The 13368-nt window shown below is 40.8% G+C and overlaps 1 protein-coding gene across 3 annotated transcripts in view; it reads left to right on the plus strand.

Annotated features, from left to right (window-relative positions):
• The window catches only part of POU6F2 (POU class 6 homeobox 2), a 331080-nt gene that overhangs the window by 222501 nt on the left and 95211 nt on the right, over positions 1-13368 (plus strand). For all 3 annotated transcript variants that reach the window (XM_048297089.1, XM_048297109.1, XM_048297101.1), the window contains exon 5: positions 2838-3154. In XM_048297089.1, coding sequence (XP_048153046.1) covers positions 2838-3154 — 317 coding nt within the window. The remainder of the gene's footprint in view (positions 1-2837; positions 3155-13368) is intronic.

The following is a 13368-nucleotide window of genomic DNA, read 5'->3' on the forward strand; positions in this document are numbered from 1 at the left end:
TTTTATACATGCAGACATAGCACTGTTGTATCACCTGAAATTCCATCAGGCTCCAAGCTCTGCAGAAAGTGACAAATGCTAGACAGGTATACAATTTATAATGGATGAGCTATGCAAGAAAGCTCTGGGAGTTGGATTGGATTTGATTGCAAACAATAATATGACACAACCCCTGCTGTGGATAGTACACACATTGTGAGAGGCGGTGCAGTCTGGCAGCATGAACACCAGACTGCAGGCATGATCCAGAGCCCTAAATCCACCTTCACAGTACACCTACTGTGTGGCTTTCAGAACACCTTTTCTGATCTAACAGTCCATCTTCCAATTCCTTATCTCTTTGTTTAGCAACAGCATGTTAAACAATCATACCTCTCCAAGCCACTTCAATGCAATGGGCTTCAGAGAAGCTTTTTAAAGGAATTACATGAAAATACAAGAAGATATTTGAATAATTTTGTGCAGTTGCTGGCAATAAACTTGGAAACTTTTCCATGAAGTAACTATTCTCCATTAATAAGACTATCCTTCAAGGAATATCTTCCACCCTAGCAAGAATATTTTCATTTCCAGTACAAAAAATGATTGGTAGAGATATTGATCTTCCTGCATTCACCAACATTCAAGTATTAAGCAGTATTGAAAGCAAAGCTTTTCTAGTCCTAGATGAGAAGGTTTTGTCTCCTCCTGTCCAATTGTGCACATACAACATAAAACAGTTCCTCATTCCTCTCCATGAGCCATGTGGATTAGAAGTTATGCTTCTGTGCGATGCCATTTAATCCATTTCTATATTGGAGCCTGTGGATACAGTAAGGGTCAGTTTGAAGTCCTGGTTCTGGTTACCAGTGGTTCATCCAGTCTGCTGAGCTATCACAGGTGAAGAAATGGCCTGCACAATAGAAAGAGCTGGTCTGTATTTCATTTTCCTCATGGGAATGGTAAAGGTCTTTCTGCTTCTATGTACATACCTACAGATAGAATTGGTGAATGGTTTTCCTTGCCATCCGAGATCATTCATGCTATAAAACATTAATTCATCTATGCAGTTGCTTTCTTGTATACACCCCTTCTTTGTTCTCATATGCCTTGGATTATATTTCCACTCACTACCCTGTTGGCTTTGGGGCATTTAGGCACAAATTGTCTGTGGGATATTGATGGGAGTGTTCCCTTACTTTTCCAGGGTGATTTCTTTTGCATGAGATACCATGCATGTTTTTAATCTGATGGTCACTCTGCTTTGTGTTGAAACACAAAACTTCTATGAGTAACTTTCCTGATAGAAATATATTGATGTTGTCAGTCCTCCTTCTCTGTATTATTCAGATGCTTTGTTGAAGTCACATACACATGGCTAAAATTCTTGTTAAGGCATATTTCTAGTTTGATTCCTGCACCTATTGAAAGAAAATTTAGAGCAGCTTTCAGCATGGGAATGGAGAGCCAACAGCTCTTCCTATCAAGCCTTATACCTTTCCTTCTTCCAGCCTTTTCTGGCTTAGACATTCTGTTTCATCTTTCTCCATTTTCTTTTTTTCTTTTGCTTATTCCAGTTTATGGCTCATTGATTTTGTAAGTCGTACCAAGACCTCAGGTTCAATCCCAGGGCATTGACATCTAGAAAGCTGAAATAGGGATGTTGGCCTGAAAAGAAAGTGGAGATGACTTGAGTTTATCTGCCAGTCCACAAATAACTTGGTGAACAGTGTTTCTGCCCATGAAATCTGAGTGCTATTTTAAAAATAACAAATTTAATTCATTCCCAGTTTACTTTTGCTTCTGTGGATAGAAATTAGAATACAGGGTCATGCTGGCAAAGCAGTATACAGAGTGAAAAATATCGTAATGACCTTCCAAACTGTTCCTCTTGGTATCTTATAGCTAACTAATTCAATCCCTAAGAAGTTGATTAACATGGGTACAGCGGGAGACCAAGGTAACTTATTCAGGGCATAACCCCAGAAAGCATCAGTCTTCTGTGATGCTTTTGCTGCTGCTTAAAGCTGTTCTTCCTTAGTGACATCCCTATGACACACTTCCTGTCTTCCTGAATTTAATGAATTTAGTCAATTTGAAAGTATCTCTGGGAATTAAAGTTTACTCCTTTGTGCCAGCAGGTTGATGTGAACCACGCACTTCCAAACATCACATTTGAAGCATATGCTAGCAAAACACAGCAGAACTTAACTATCAGGAGTAAATGAGCAGTGCAAGTTACAAGAAGGTATTTATAGCTTTTAGATGTGAATTATAAGCAGCAGTTCTTATTTCAGAGACACACACATTTTATTAGGTATTTTTTGCTACCTAGGCATTGCACAAGAAATTTCACAGCTGAATGTTTTATTTCCTGATACCTACTGCATAATGACATGACAAAGTTCTCTTCAGAGTATCCTTTATTTTACGACTGTGGCTTTCTCCTCCTTTATATAACAACACTGGTTCATGTTGTGAGTTCTTGCTATACTTACAAGTACAGTGAGAACCTGTTCCTCTCTTCTCTAGGCGGATAATATTCCCATTGGCTTCACTGGTAAGCTTGTCTGAGCAAAGAATCCTGGTCAGCTCTGAGCCCCATCCTGTGGGCAGACCTCTATCCCTTTCATTGCCCCCAGTGAAGTCTGGCTCTTACCACAAAATTACACAAGCAGAATCACAGGCTATTATTGATGGAAACAATTTCCTCCCACATCCTAAAGTCTTGGGCCAGCTGTCCTCAGTAAGCAGTATGCCCCTCAAAGTAACAGAACCAGAATTTTATCCAGAATATCTTTAACATGGTAGGTATTACTGAAACTTGTATAACTCCCTTCCCTCTCTTCAATTCACAGCTACCTCATCCCTGAACTCCCAGCTTCAACAGCTTCAGCATCTTCAGCAGCTCCAGCATCAACAGCAGCAGCAGCAGCAGCAGCAGCAGCAAAGCCAGCAGCAGCAGCAAGCTCAGCAGGCACAGACTCCACAGCCAACACAGCAGACCCAGCAATCACAGCCACAGCCATCAGCACCACCACAGCAGAGCCAAACACAGTCCCAGAGCCAGAGCCAACCACCTCCAGCCCCACAGTCCTCCAGCTCCCCTCAGAAACCCAGCCAGTCACCAGGGCATGGCCTTCCATCTCCTCTTACTTCGCCAAATCCATTGCAGGTAGGATGCTACATACAAATCTCTAATGGTCTAAAACCAGCAAGTGTATTCTCTCTCACTGCAAGGATGCCACGGTTAATGCCATTCATAGATGCTCCCTCCAATGACATGGCTATTTTTTAGTGGACCAACAGCTACCACATCCATACTGATGCTCAGCTCTTGCCCATCTTAGAAGTCCTGGGCAGAAACAGGAGAGCCCTGATCCAGTGGTCCTATGTTCTTAGAATTGGGTGTTCTTGCACTATATGTGTCTTGCTACATTCACATTGTGCAAGAACAGGTTTGACTGTACCCATAAGTAGTGTGTTTCTGAACACTGGGGTAGTTTGTGAAGTGAGTGGAGTCTCATTCACTAGGCAGTGAAACTGCATTTAGAAACCAGAAAAGTCTCTATCAACTTTATTCTCTAAATTTTGAGACACCACTTAAAATGTTTTATCCACACTGATGGATTTGGATCCATTTCCTGAAGAAATAAAACTGCATTAGCTTAATAATTAAACAATCCTTTTTTAGACAATTAAGGGAATTGGTTTACTAGAAGCTTTTCATGCATGTGGCCAGTTAAACCTGCATTAATCTGAGCTTCAATTAAATTGCATCAAATCTGATTTTTTTTAATGGTTTAGATAATAGACTTAAAAGTCTGCAAGAGATGTGTCCTTGCTTGCTGAACTTTTTCTTGGAGTAGAGAATAATGTTTCTAAAGCTTCTTCTTGTATTGTCTTAAGGACTACTTATGCATCACTTATTGCCCAATCTATCATATTAGCGAGTGCTTTGGGGCTCTTTTGTATGCAGATTATTGACATACAGAGACACAAATATTTTCAGGGGACCTTCTGTTATATTTTATTGTCTTGGTACAGGTGTAATGTATGCACACTAACTGTATACACTATATTTTGCTAAAACTGCCTGCTAAATATTGTGTTTCAAAAATCATTAAGTTCTACAAACAAAGCAAATGCACACATGAATTAGAGTTGGGGTAGGGAGAAAGTCAGATTATCTTAGCATACCTCAAGAGGGTTTTACTAACACTGAATCTGAGGTCTTTACTCTCGTATAGCGTTTGGTCCCAATGTAAATCTCAGCTGAATCTGAGTATTTCCAGTCTCATCTGTGATCTATGGGCACTTTCAACTGTTAGCTTCCCCAGGTCACCTCTCATTGCAGAAGCACAATAAAAGTAAGTAAAACCTTTCCTGGTAGGTGCCAATGACAATGCTTCTACATAGATACCTTGGCATATCTCTCTCTTTAGCATCCCTATGCTCACAAATACCCATCTGAAGGCAGGCTGGATGTGGCAGACTCAACAGAAGTGAAAGAAGGGAACCAAGTACACTGAGGTGTTTTTAGTTCAAACGCTATCCCTTAAACATTTTAGGAACTGGGATTACAGTTAATGAAAGACAGCAGTGTGAGAGGTCTGGCATTTCCCCTGGGCTGAGCTGAGCCAGTGCTGCCAAGACAGTTGCGTGACTGGGACGCTTTCAGAATAGTAGTGAAGGAATTAGAAGTCATTAGGTGTTAGTTCTGGCTCAGCATTAAAAACTTGCTGATAAATTGTGGGATAAGTAGTTTTAATGGTCTTTCCTCTCCTGTTGTCACCATTGAAATAGGCATGAAATCCCAAAGTTTGTTCACAGACACAAATACGCTGCATACTGACAATCAGAAGAGAAGCCAGAATTGAGCACACTACTTCAGCCCTCACCTTAAGTGATGTGTGTAGGGTCATTACTTTGGCCTTCTAGCCATCTCTACAGCATTTCTACAGCAAGTGTAATACTGCTAAAGCTTCCCTAGAATAATTAAAACTTGAAGCATGCTCTGTCTTATTGTCAAGAATCATGAGACACTTCTATATGCAAACCAGTGACACTCAGAAATATTTCCAGAGGAACTGATGTTGTACTTTGTATATGGTTGTTTGGGTACTTTTCTAAATCAGAGCAGTGGTAAGATCTTCTTCATGAAATTCTTCTTTCCATTCTAAATCCTGCAGAGAAAGGCTGCTTTACCCTTGTGCATCCATCTTGATGACTGGATGTGAAATTGTTTTCTTTCACACAGGCAGTTTAAAAAAAAAAAAAAAAGGTGGGAGCACAGGTTTGGCAGTAGTTCTTCATAATAGCTGCTTAGAATGTGGATTTTTTTAATGTTCAGTGCTCCACTTTAAAATCAACCTAAACCAAAATTCAGAGGTATTATGTCCTCTAGGGTAATGTTCTTTATGAACTAGAGTGAAATGGATTTTGTTTGAAGAATATTAAGGGAATAAAGAACAACTAAGTTAAAGTTTGACAGCTAAAATTTCATTTCTGAATTCTTGACTTTTTTCATGTGGGCTTTATCCTCTTACATTATTCAGAATCTGTCTGAAAGATATTAGTTTAAAAAAATGCAACCTCAAAAAATTGTCGTGGAAAGTCAGTAATTCAGGAGGATGATTGTGTTTGTTTCAAAAAACTGAAGGATAACAGCAATTACATCTCAAAATGTACAGATGCTGTCATGTCCTTCAGAAGGCAAATTAAATGAAAGTGACTTGCTTAGGTATACCTGGGTGAGGTACTTTGCTAGCTGATCAGAAATTAATAATGCCTGCGCAGTGTACACCAGCTGAAAGTCTCAGAATTATTCTTGTCAGATTATTCTGTAACCCTCTGCTCTGATTTTATCACTATTCTTTACATGATTCAGCAGGCTGGCTTGTAGTTACAAAACTACTTTTTATGGGGTCTTTTAATGATTGTGTAGAAAGATGTAAAACATCACTTTAGGTTCCAGGACCTGAATTTTTTGCTAACATTAGTGATGATGCTCCAGATTTACACAGATAAAAGCAAAACACTGCAGAACCAGGGTCATTTGCAATAGACAGCAACCAGAAAAGAATTTTTTAAAGCTGAGCTCTTTCAGGAAGTGGTGGGTCAGGCAGATGACAGAAGACTTTCATCCCTCCCTTCTAAAATGGTGAAATACCTTATAATCATAGTCTGGTGTCTGTTTTTGTTGTGTCGATTGAGTGAGACAAAGGAATCCAGAAGTGAAAGACAACCCATCTCATGTTGTAAGTTGAGGACTTCAAAACCTTTACTTCTGGGAAAATATACTTCTCCAAATATGCTTATCCTGTGAATGCTTAGTGTTACTACATGCAAAACATATGGGTTCTTGAACAGTCAGCATGTTGCAGCTTCAAAGGATAGTTACCACATCTGACAGAGTTTCCATGCCATTAAAATTTTGGAGTCATAAGAACTGGATTATATGCTGTATAAAATTAGATGAGAGTAGTATTAAGTAGCTAATTATTCTGCTTGACTACCAGAAAAAGGCACTTTCTCCCAGCAAAATATATTTAGCTGGCTCCAAAAAAAAAAAAGTTAGCTTCTGGTGCTGACACTCACTGTATATTTTAGAGATATGGATAACATGAATGTACACATAGCCAGACCTGCAAAGGGAGAGCTACACTGTAGGAATAGAAGAATTCTCAATGATTTCTACTGTTCTGTTTGTGTGTGAATAGGAACAGACAAACAGGAAATCCCCCAGAGATTTTCTTACTGTAAAATTATTCTGACTGTTTTCAGAACTCTTTCCTAAAGAGTCTCTTTTGTCATAGAAGTCTACCTACAGTAACTGCAGCTGATGGAAAATGATGAGTGAGAAAAAAATAACAATAAAAATAGGGAAGAAGGGAAGTGAGGAGATGACAACAGCACAAAAATCTTCCAAGTAGTTGCAAACTCTAGGATACCAAAACCAGAACCTCCTTCAGATTAAATTTTCATACTAATCTTAAATAATGTATTTGGAAGCTCAACACTTTTATAACAAAGGAAGAAAGAAAAGCAGAAAGGCTGAAATATTCAGCTGAAAATGAGGGAGAATATGCACACAGATGTCTGAGGCTCTGATAGTCACAAAAATAAACTGTCTCTTCCCTTTCCACCAAGTCTCATTCACTGGTTATCGTCTCATTAAGGAAAAATCAGCTTTGAAGAAATCTCCATGTTTTCTGAGACTTTGACATATTTACATATGTTTAAGATACAGAAGTCACAACCAAGTCTCTGTTAGCTTGATAAAGGCCAATTTTTCAAGGATTATGTTCATGGTCTGTCTTCATGATCATGTTCACATCCAAGACCTGTTGTATTTTTCTCATGCTTTTTGAATCCTGGGATTAAGAAAATTTGATTGAGATTATGACACCAGTAATCCCACTGAGTTTGGTGGGTTGCTTTGTTTTGCTAAAATTATCTAGCCTCTCCTGCATAAGATACTGTGCAATGTATGACTGATTGAATCTGTTCCTAAGTTGCTTAGTAATCAATTTGACAAAGAAATATTTTATAAATGGTGAGTAAATGCAGTGCTTTGGATCCATTGGCCAAAATCTTCTAATTTTTGGTATCAATAGGGAGTGAGATAATCCACGTCACAAGGCGACAGGTGATATAGACAAGTACAGAAGACATTTATTCAAGAAGGTTCATCCCCATCGCCTGATGAGAGAGTGAGATGGTCGAAGTGCTGATATTGGGTGGATCTCCAGGAGACACTGGCAAGACCTAGGTCTCAGGTCTAAACTAGTGGCATGGAAAGTCCCCTGCAGTCAGCTAAATTGAGTTAAATTTCGTGATCTGTTGAGAATATTTTGCTTATTTCATCTCCTGTTCATTTCAAACAGAAATATTTGAACACCTTGTTCTACTAACAGTTTTTGATTTCTATGAATTCCTATAGTACTGTAAAGATTTTTGTGGGTTGATACATGTGATTTCATGGGCAGAACAAGCAAGTACTTAGGTAAAAATTTCCTCTAGCTAGGAAACCATGGTACTCATGTACCACACACACACACACAGTTATTACCCACTGCAAATGCTGTTGTGATTCAGGCACTCTGGTTTTGGTTTTGTGCTCTTCTTTTTGCCACTGTAGTAGTTCTGTGAACCACACAGACATTACTGTTCACAAACTTGAACTTTGCTTGAGAAAAGCAACCCGATCTCCTTTTATGACCAAGTGACCCACTTGGTGGATGCAGGAAAGGCTGTGGATGTTGTCTATTTGGACTTCAGCAAGGCCTTTGATACTGTCTCCCACAGCATAATCCTGGAAAAGCTGGCAGCCCATGGCTTAGACAGGTACACTCTTTGCTTGGTTAAGAACTGGCTGGATGGCCGGGCCCAGAGAGTGGTCGTGAATGGTGCTGCCTCCAGTTGGTGGCCAGTCACTAGTGGTGTCCCTCAGGCATCTGTGTTGGGGGCAGTTCTGTTCAATATTTTTATTGACAACATGGATGAGGGTATTTAGTCTACTGTTAGTAAATTTGCGGACGACACTAAACTGGGAGTGTGTGTCAATCTGTTGGAAGGTAGGAGAGCTCTGCAGAGAGACCTGGAACAGTTCAATAGGATGAAGTTAAATAAGTCCAAGTGCCGAGTCCTGCATTTTGGCCACAATAACCCCCTGCAATGTTATAGGCTGGGGGCGGTGTGGCTGGACAGTGGCCAGGCAGAAAGGGACCTGGGGATACTGGTCGACAGCCAACTGAACATGAGCCAGCAGTGTGCCCACGTGTCCAAGAAGGCCAATGGCATCCTGGCCTGTATCAGGAATAGTGTGGCCAGCAGGACCAGGGAAGTGATTCTTCCCCTGTACTCAGCACTGGTGAGGCCGCACCTTGAGTACTGTGTCCAGTTCTTGGCCTCTCAATTTAGGAAGGATGTTGAGATGCTTGAACGTGTCCAAAGGAGAGCAACAAGGCTGGTGAGGGGCTTGGAACACAAGCCCTATGAGGAACAATTGAGGGAGCTGGCGTTGTTTAGCCTGGAGAAAAGAAGATTCAGAAATGACCTTATCACTCTCTACAATTTCCTGAAGGGTGGTTATAGTCAGGTGGGGGTTGGTCTCTTCCTCCAGGCAGCGACTGACAGAATGAGAGGATGCAGTCTTAAGCTGTGCCAAGGGAAATTTAGGTTGGATGTTAGGAAAAATTTTTTTACTGAAAGAGTGATAAAGTTCTGGAATCGTTTGCCTGGGGAGGTGGTGGAGTCACCATCGCTGGATGTGTTTAAAAAAAGATTGGATGTGGCACTCAGTGCCATGGTTTAGTTGAGGTGTTAGGGCATGGGTTGGACTCAGTGGTCTTGAAGGTCTCTTCCAACCTGGTGATTTTGTGATTCTGTGAAATTGTTGGGTTTGAGTTTCAGTGCCTCCAGGGCCTCCTTTCTTCTTTTCCTCTTACCTCTTCTGGCACTTCTATGGTCATACTCATCCTTTCTGGGTCTTCCACCAGCTGGGCTGCTCTGACATGGTAACATGACAGTTTGTACTGGCTGGACACTCAGGAGCCTCTGAACTGTGCTGTACCCTGGCCCTGGTGCACAGTGCAGAGACATGCCAGCTGATTTCCTGCTATGGCTAGCTTGTTTGAGGGCTGCTAGTATTCATGCCTCCCTGGAGATTCATGGGTGTCATTTCCACAGAAAAGCTAGTTTCAGTTGTGTGTAAGACTTGCATCCAACCACACAGTGATCAGAATTCCAGATCTTCTTCTCAGCAGTCTTCCTTCTCCCAGTAGTTCACTGCTTTTTGGGGTCTTTAAGGCATTGGGATTTCCCCCTGTAAAGCTGTTTAATACTGCATTTAAATAGAGCAGAGATGTTTAAATATTCTCAAACAGACTTTATAAGCAAGTCTTCTCATTTCCTGAGGAAACCGTCTCTCAAGTGGAGCACTGGCTGTCTGGTCCATCCAAATATATTCTGCAGCTGTTGCTATTTTCAGAAGCACAGGGAGGACTGGTGTCTGACTCAACATTTAAAGCAAAGGAAATTAATCTTTGAGCAAAACAACTGGCATTATTAGCACCCAAGGGGCAGATGCTGAGGCTAATAATGGAAACCATTTGCTAGAGAATTCTCTGAAGGAGAGGAAAGTGGAGCTGTTTGCCCAGCAAACAGCTTGCTCTAGCTTATGAAATGGGAGCATTTAATAAACTCCCTAAAGCAACTGAAGTATTTAATAAATGGGAAAATAAATAAATAACATCCTCCAAGGTCAAATTTGGGAAAGGATACATATCCCATAAGGTCTTCTATTTCCAAAGCCTCTCTAGGCAGAGAGTAGGATCCTTGGGGATCTTAAGGACAGAAAAAGTTGACACAGCCCCTCAGATACTCTGATAAATCAAGTGGATCTGTTCTGTTAGCCTTCATTTCTCTTAATTTATTTTTTCACTCATGTTTCCAAAAATTTTTAAGGAAAGTAGAGAATATTCTAAAGCATTGCTTTATTTTCCCCTATTTTTCATATCCCACATCTGTGCATTTTAGAAAAAAAAATGCAAGTCTTCGAAGGTTTCTAGTTCTGCAGGAAAATAATTTTTCTACTTGGAAGCAAGTGGACTGAGTGAACATTGAGAACCTGGTGGGCTTGGGTCTTATTGAATCTGAGGAGCAGTATTTTGTAAGTGGTATAGCCTTGATGTTATATCATTAAGGCTCATTGTGCGAAAAAGCACCTAAAAGAGGCTGCTCAGCTCCTAGATACTGCTGGGGGAAAAAAAAAAAAAAGCCACTCTAGACTGTGTTTTAAATTTTAAAATTAAGCTTTTTTTGACAGTATTGCTGAGATCTATCAGAGTGTCCACTTGTGGATTCTGTTGGTGGCTTTAGCAGATGCAGGTGTTTAAAAAAAGTAATACTTTCTCCTTCTTACTTGTAGCCAGAATGTTTTGAGAGAGTAACTAAGCAGAGGCCCGGAGATTACGAAATTTGCTTAAGTGTTAATGGGTTGATTGCTGAGTTACAGTCTGCCGTCTTTACTGGAAATTGATTGACTAGTGCTGCAGGTCTTCACACTTGACGCTCGGATTTGACTCGAAAATTCTGCCAAGTCTTTTACTCTGAAATTTATCTTAATTAGATCTGAAAGACCTGCCACAGCAGAATAGTCACACCGATTAAAATGAAAAACAGGAGAAATTACTGATCAAATTAATCATAATGTCGGGTTACAGCTGTAGGTCTGATGTAATTTGCCACTCCAGTGAGTTACATCGGCCCAGGCAGAGGAAAGAGAGCTGGTTTTACGCTGATCCGTAACACCAGGCAGCTTCAGGCAGCCCATCAGGATGCTTGTTCCATTCATTCTCTTGGCTTATTCTGACCTTAGAGATGCAACTAGAAACAATTTAGGCTAAAGAAAAAATATCCTTTTATTGAAGGGGTTACACTGGAAACATGAGCTTTCTAAATCCTTCTTGTTTCATTTTTTGCCTTTCTCCACCAACCATCTACTTTTGTTTGAAGTAATTAACAATTAATTATGTGGAAACTGGAAAATTAATAAGTCAGAGGTTACCACCTCAGACACAGTAAGAAAATGTGTCTTTCTAAGAACTCCTTGTGGGTTAGGATATGAGGAAATTAGGATCATTTACACAAATGGGCATTTAGCAGTACATGTCCTTCTGCCATGGTTTGACACTGGCCAAACGCCAGGCAACCACAGAAGCTTCTCACTCACCATTCCCAACCACATCTGGACAGAGGAGAGAAAAAAATTCAACAAAGGCTTAATGAGTTGAGATAAGGACCAGGAGAAAACACTCCAAGGGCAAAACAGGCTCAACTGAGAAGTACAAAGTGAATTTATTACTGACAGAGGAGGATAATGAGAAGTAAAATAAGCCCATAAAACACCTTTTTCCCCCAACCTCTCCCTCCCTCCCACCGACAGCACAGGAAGACAGGGGTGTGGGGTATTGGTCAGTTTGTCACCTGAGATCTTCTTCTACTACTCAGGGAGAGAAGTCCTTCCTCTGTTACGCCGTGGAGTCCCTTCCCATGGGAGACAGTTCTCCATGAACTTCTCCAATGTGGTTCCAATCTCACAAACAGCAGTCCCCCCAAAACTGCTGTGGTGTGGGTCAGTCTTCCACGGGGTGCAGTCCTCCAAGGAGAGGCTGCTCCAGCCTGGAAGCAGGGGCCCCCTCTCTCCACTGGGTCTTCCACTGGATCACAGCCTCCTTCAGGCATCCACCCACTCTGGCGTGAGCACCTCCCTCATGGGCTGTGGGTGAATCTCTGCATCCCCCATGGACCTCCATGGGCTGCAAGGGGACAGCTGCTTCACCATGGTCATCACCACAGCCTGCAGAGGAATCTCAGCTCCAGCGCCTGGAGCTCCTCCTGCCCCTCCTTCTCCACTGACCTTGGTGTCTCCATGTTGTTTCCCTTACATGTTCTCACCTCTTCTCTGGCTAGAAAAATCTGTGCCCCACTTTGTTTTGATTTTTTTCTTAAATATGTTATCACAGAGGCGTTACCATCATCTCTAATTGGCCCAGCCTTGCCTAGCAGCATGTCCATCCAGAGCCATCAGAGACTGGCTTTGCCAGGCATGATGGAAGCTTCCAGCAGCTTCTCACAGAAGCCACCTCTGTGGCCCCCTGTTACCAAAAACCAGGCCATGCAAAACCAACAGATCCTCCTAGCAAGAAGGAAATCAACCGTGAGACTTGATAATTTGCAGATAGGATGATCCTGAAAGTTATTTTGAAATTTTGTACTCATCATATATTCTACTATGTATTATAACCTTTTTGTTTGTAATATACAAATCACCAAGTGAATCCATGTTAATAGGTGATGGGTTGTGGGTCTTAAGGGGCCCCAGCATATCACTTTCATCTGGAAAAGAAGCCTTCTACAATTCTTCTAGTATTTGTTCCACCATCAAGGTTTGAAAGGTTTTTAGGACAAGTTGTCTTGTAGCACCACTGTAATTTTTGCTGCTGATCCAGGACAAAGACAAGAAATAAAGAAGTTTGCCACTGGCTGAGAAAGGAAATGAAGTAAAGAGAGCAAGAAAGGATAGATGGCCACTATGAGTCTCAGAAAAAAAGAAAGTCTTACCTCTGAAATGCACACAATTTTTATTTTGATACTGTAATACCTTAGGCTACTCATGAATTTTCTAAGTGGTTTTTCTTTTCCAACAAAGATGTAATTCTATGAAGTTGGTTTCTCCCCTGCCCAAAATTTCATTTTAATTTTCTATTTTAGGCCTGGTAAATTGAAATAACTAAGGCTTTAAATATAATGCCTTTTGTTTAAAATCAGCTTAATATATATATAAAAAATTATTATACTGAACTGCCTAAAAATATTGGCTAA

Source organism: Corvus hawaiiensis, chromosome 1 (assembly GCF_020740725.1).
Source record: "Corvus hawaiiensis isolate bCorHaw1 chromosome 1, bCorHaw1.pri.cur, whole genome shotgun sequence".
NCBI lineage: Eukaryota > Metazoa > Chordata > Aves > Passeriformes > Corvidae > Corvus > Corvus hawaiiensis.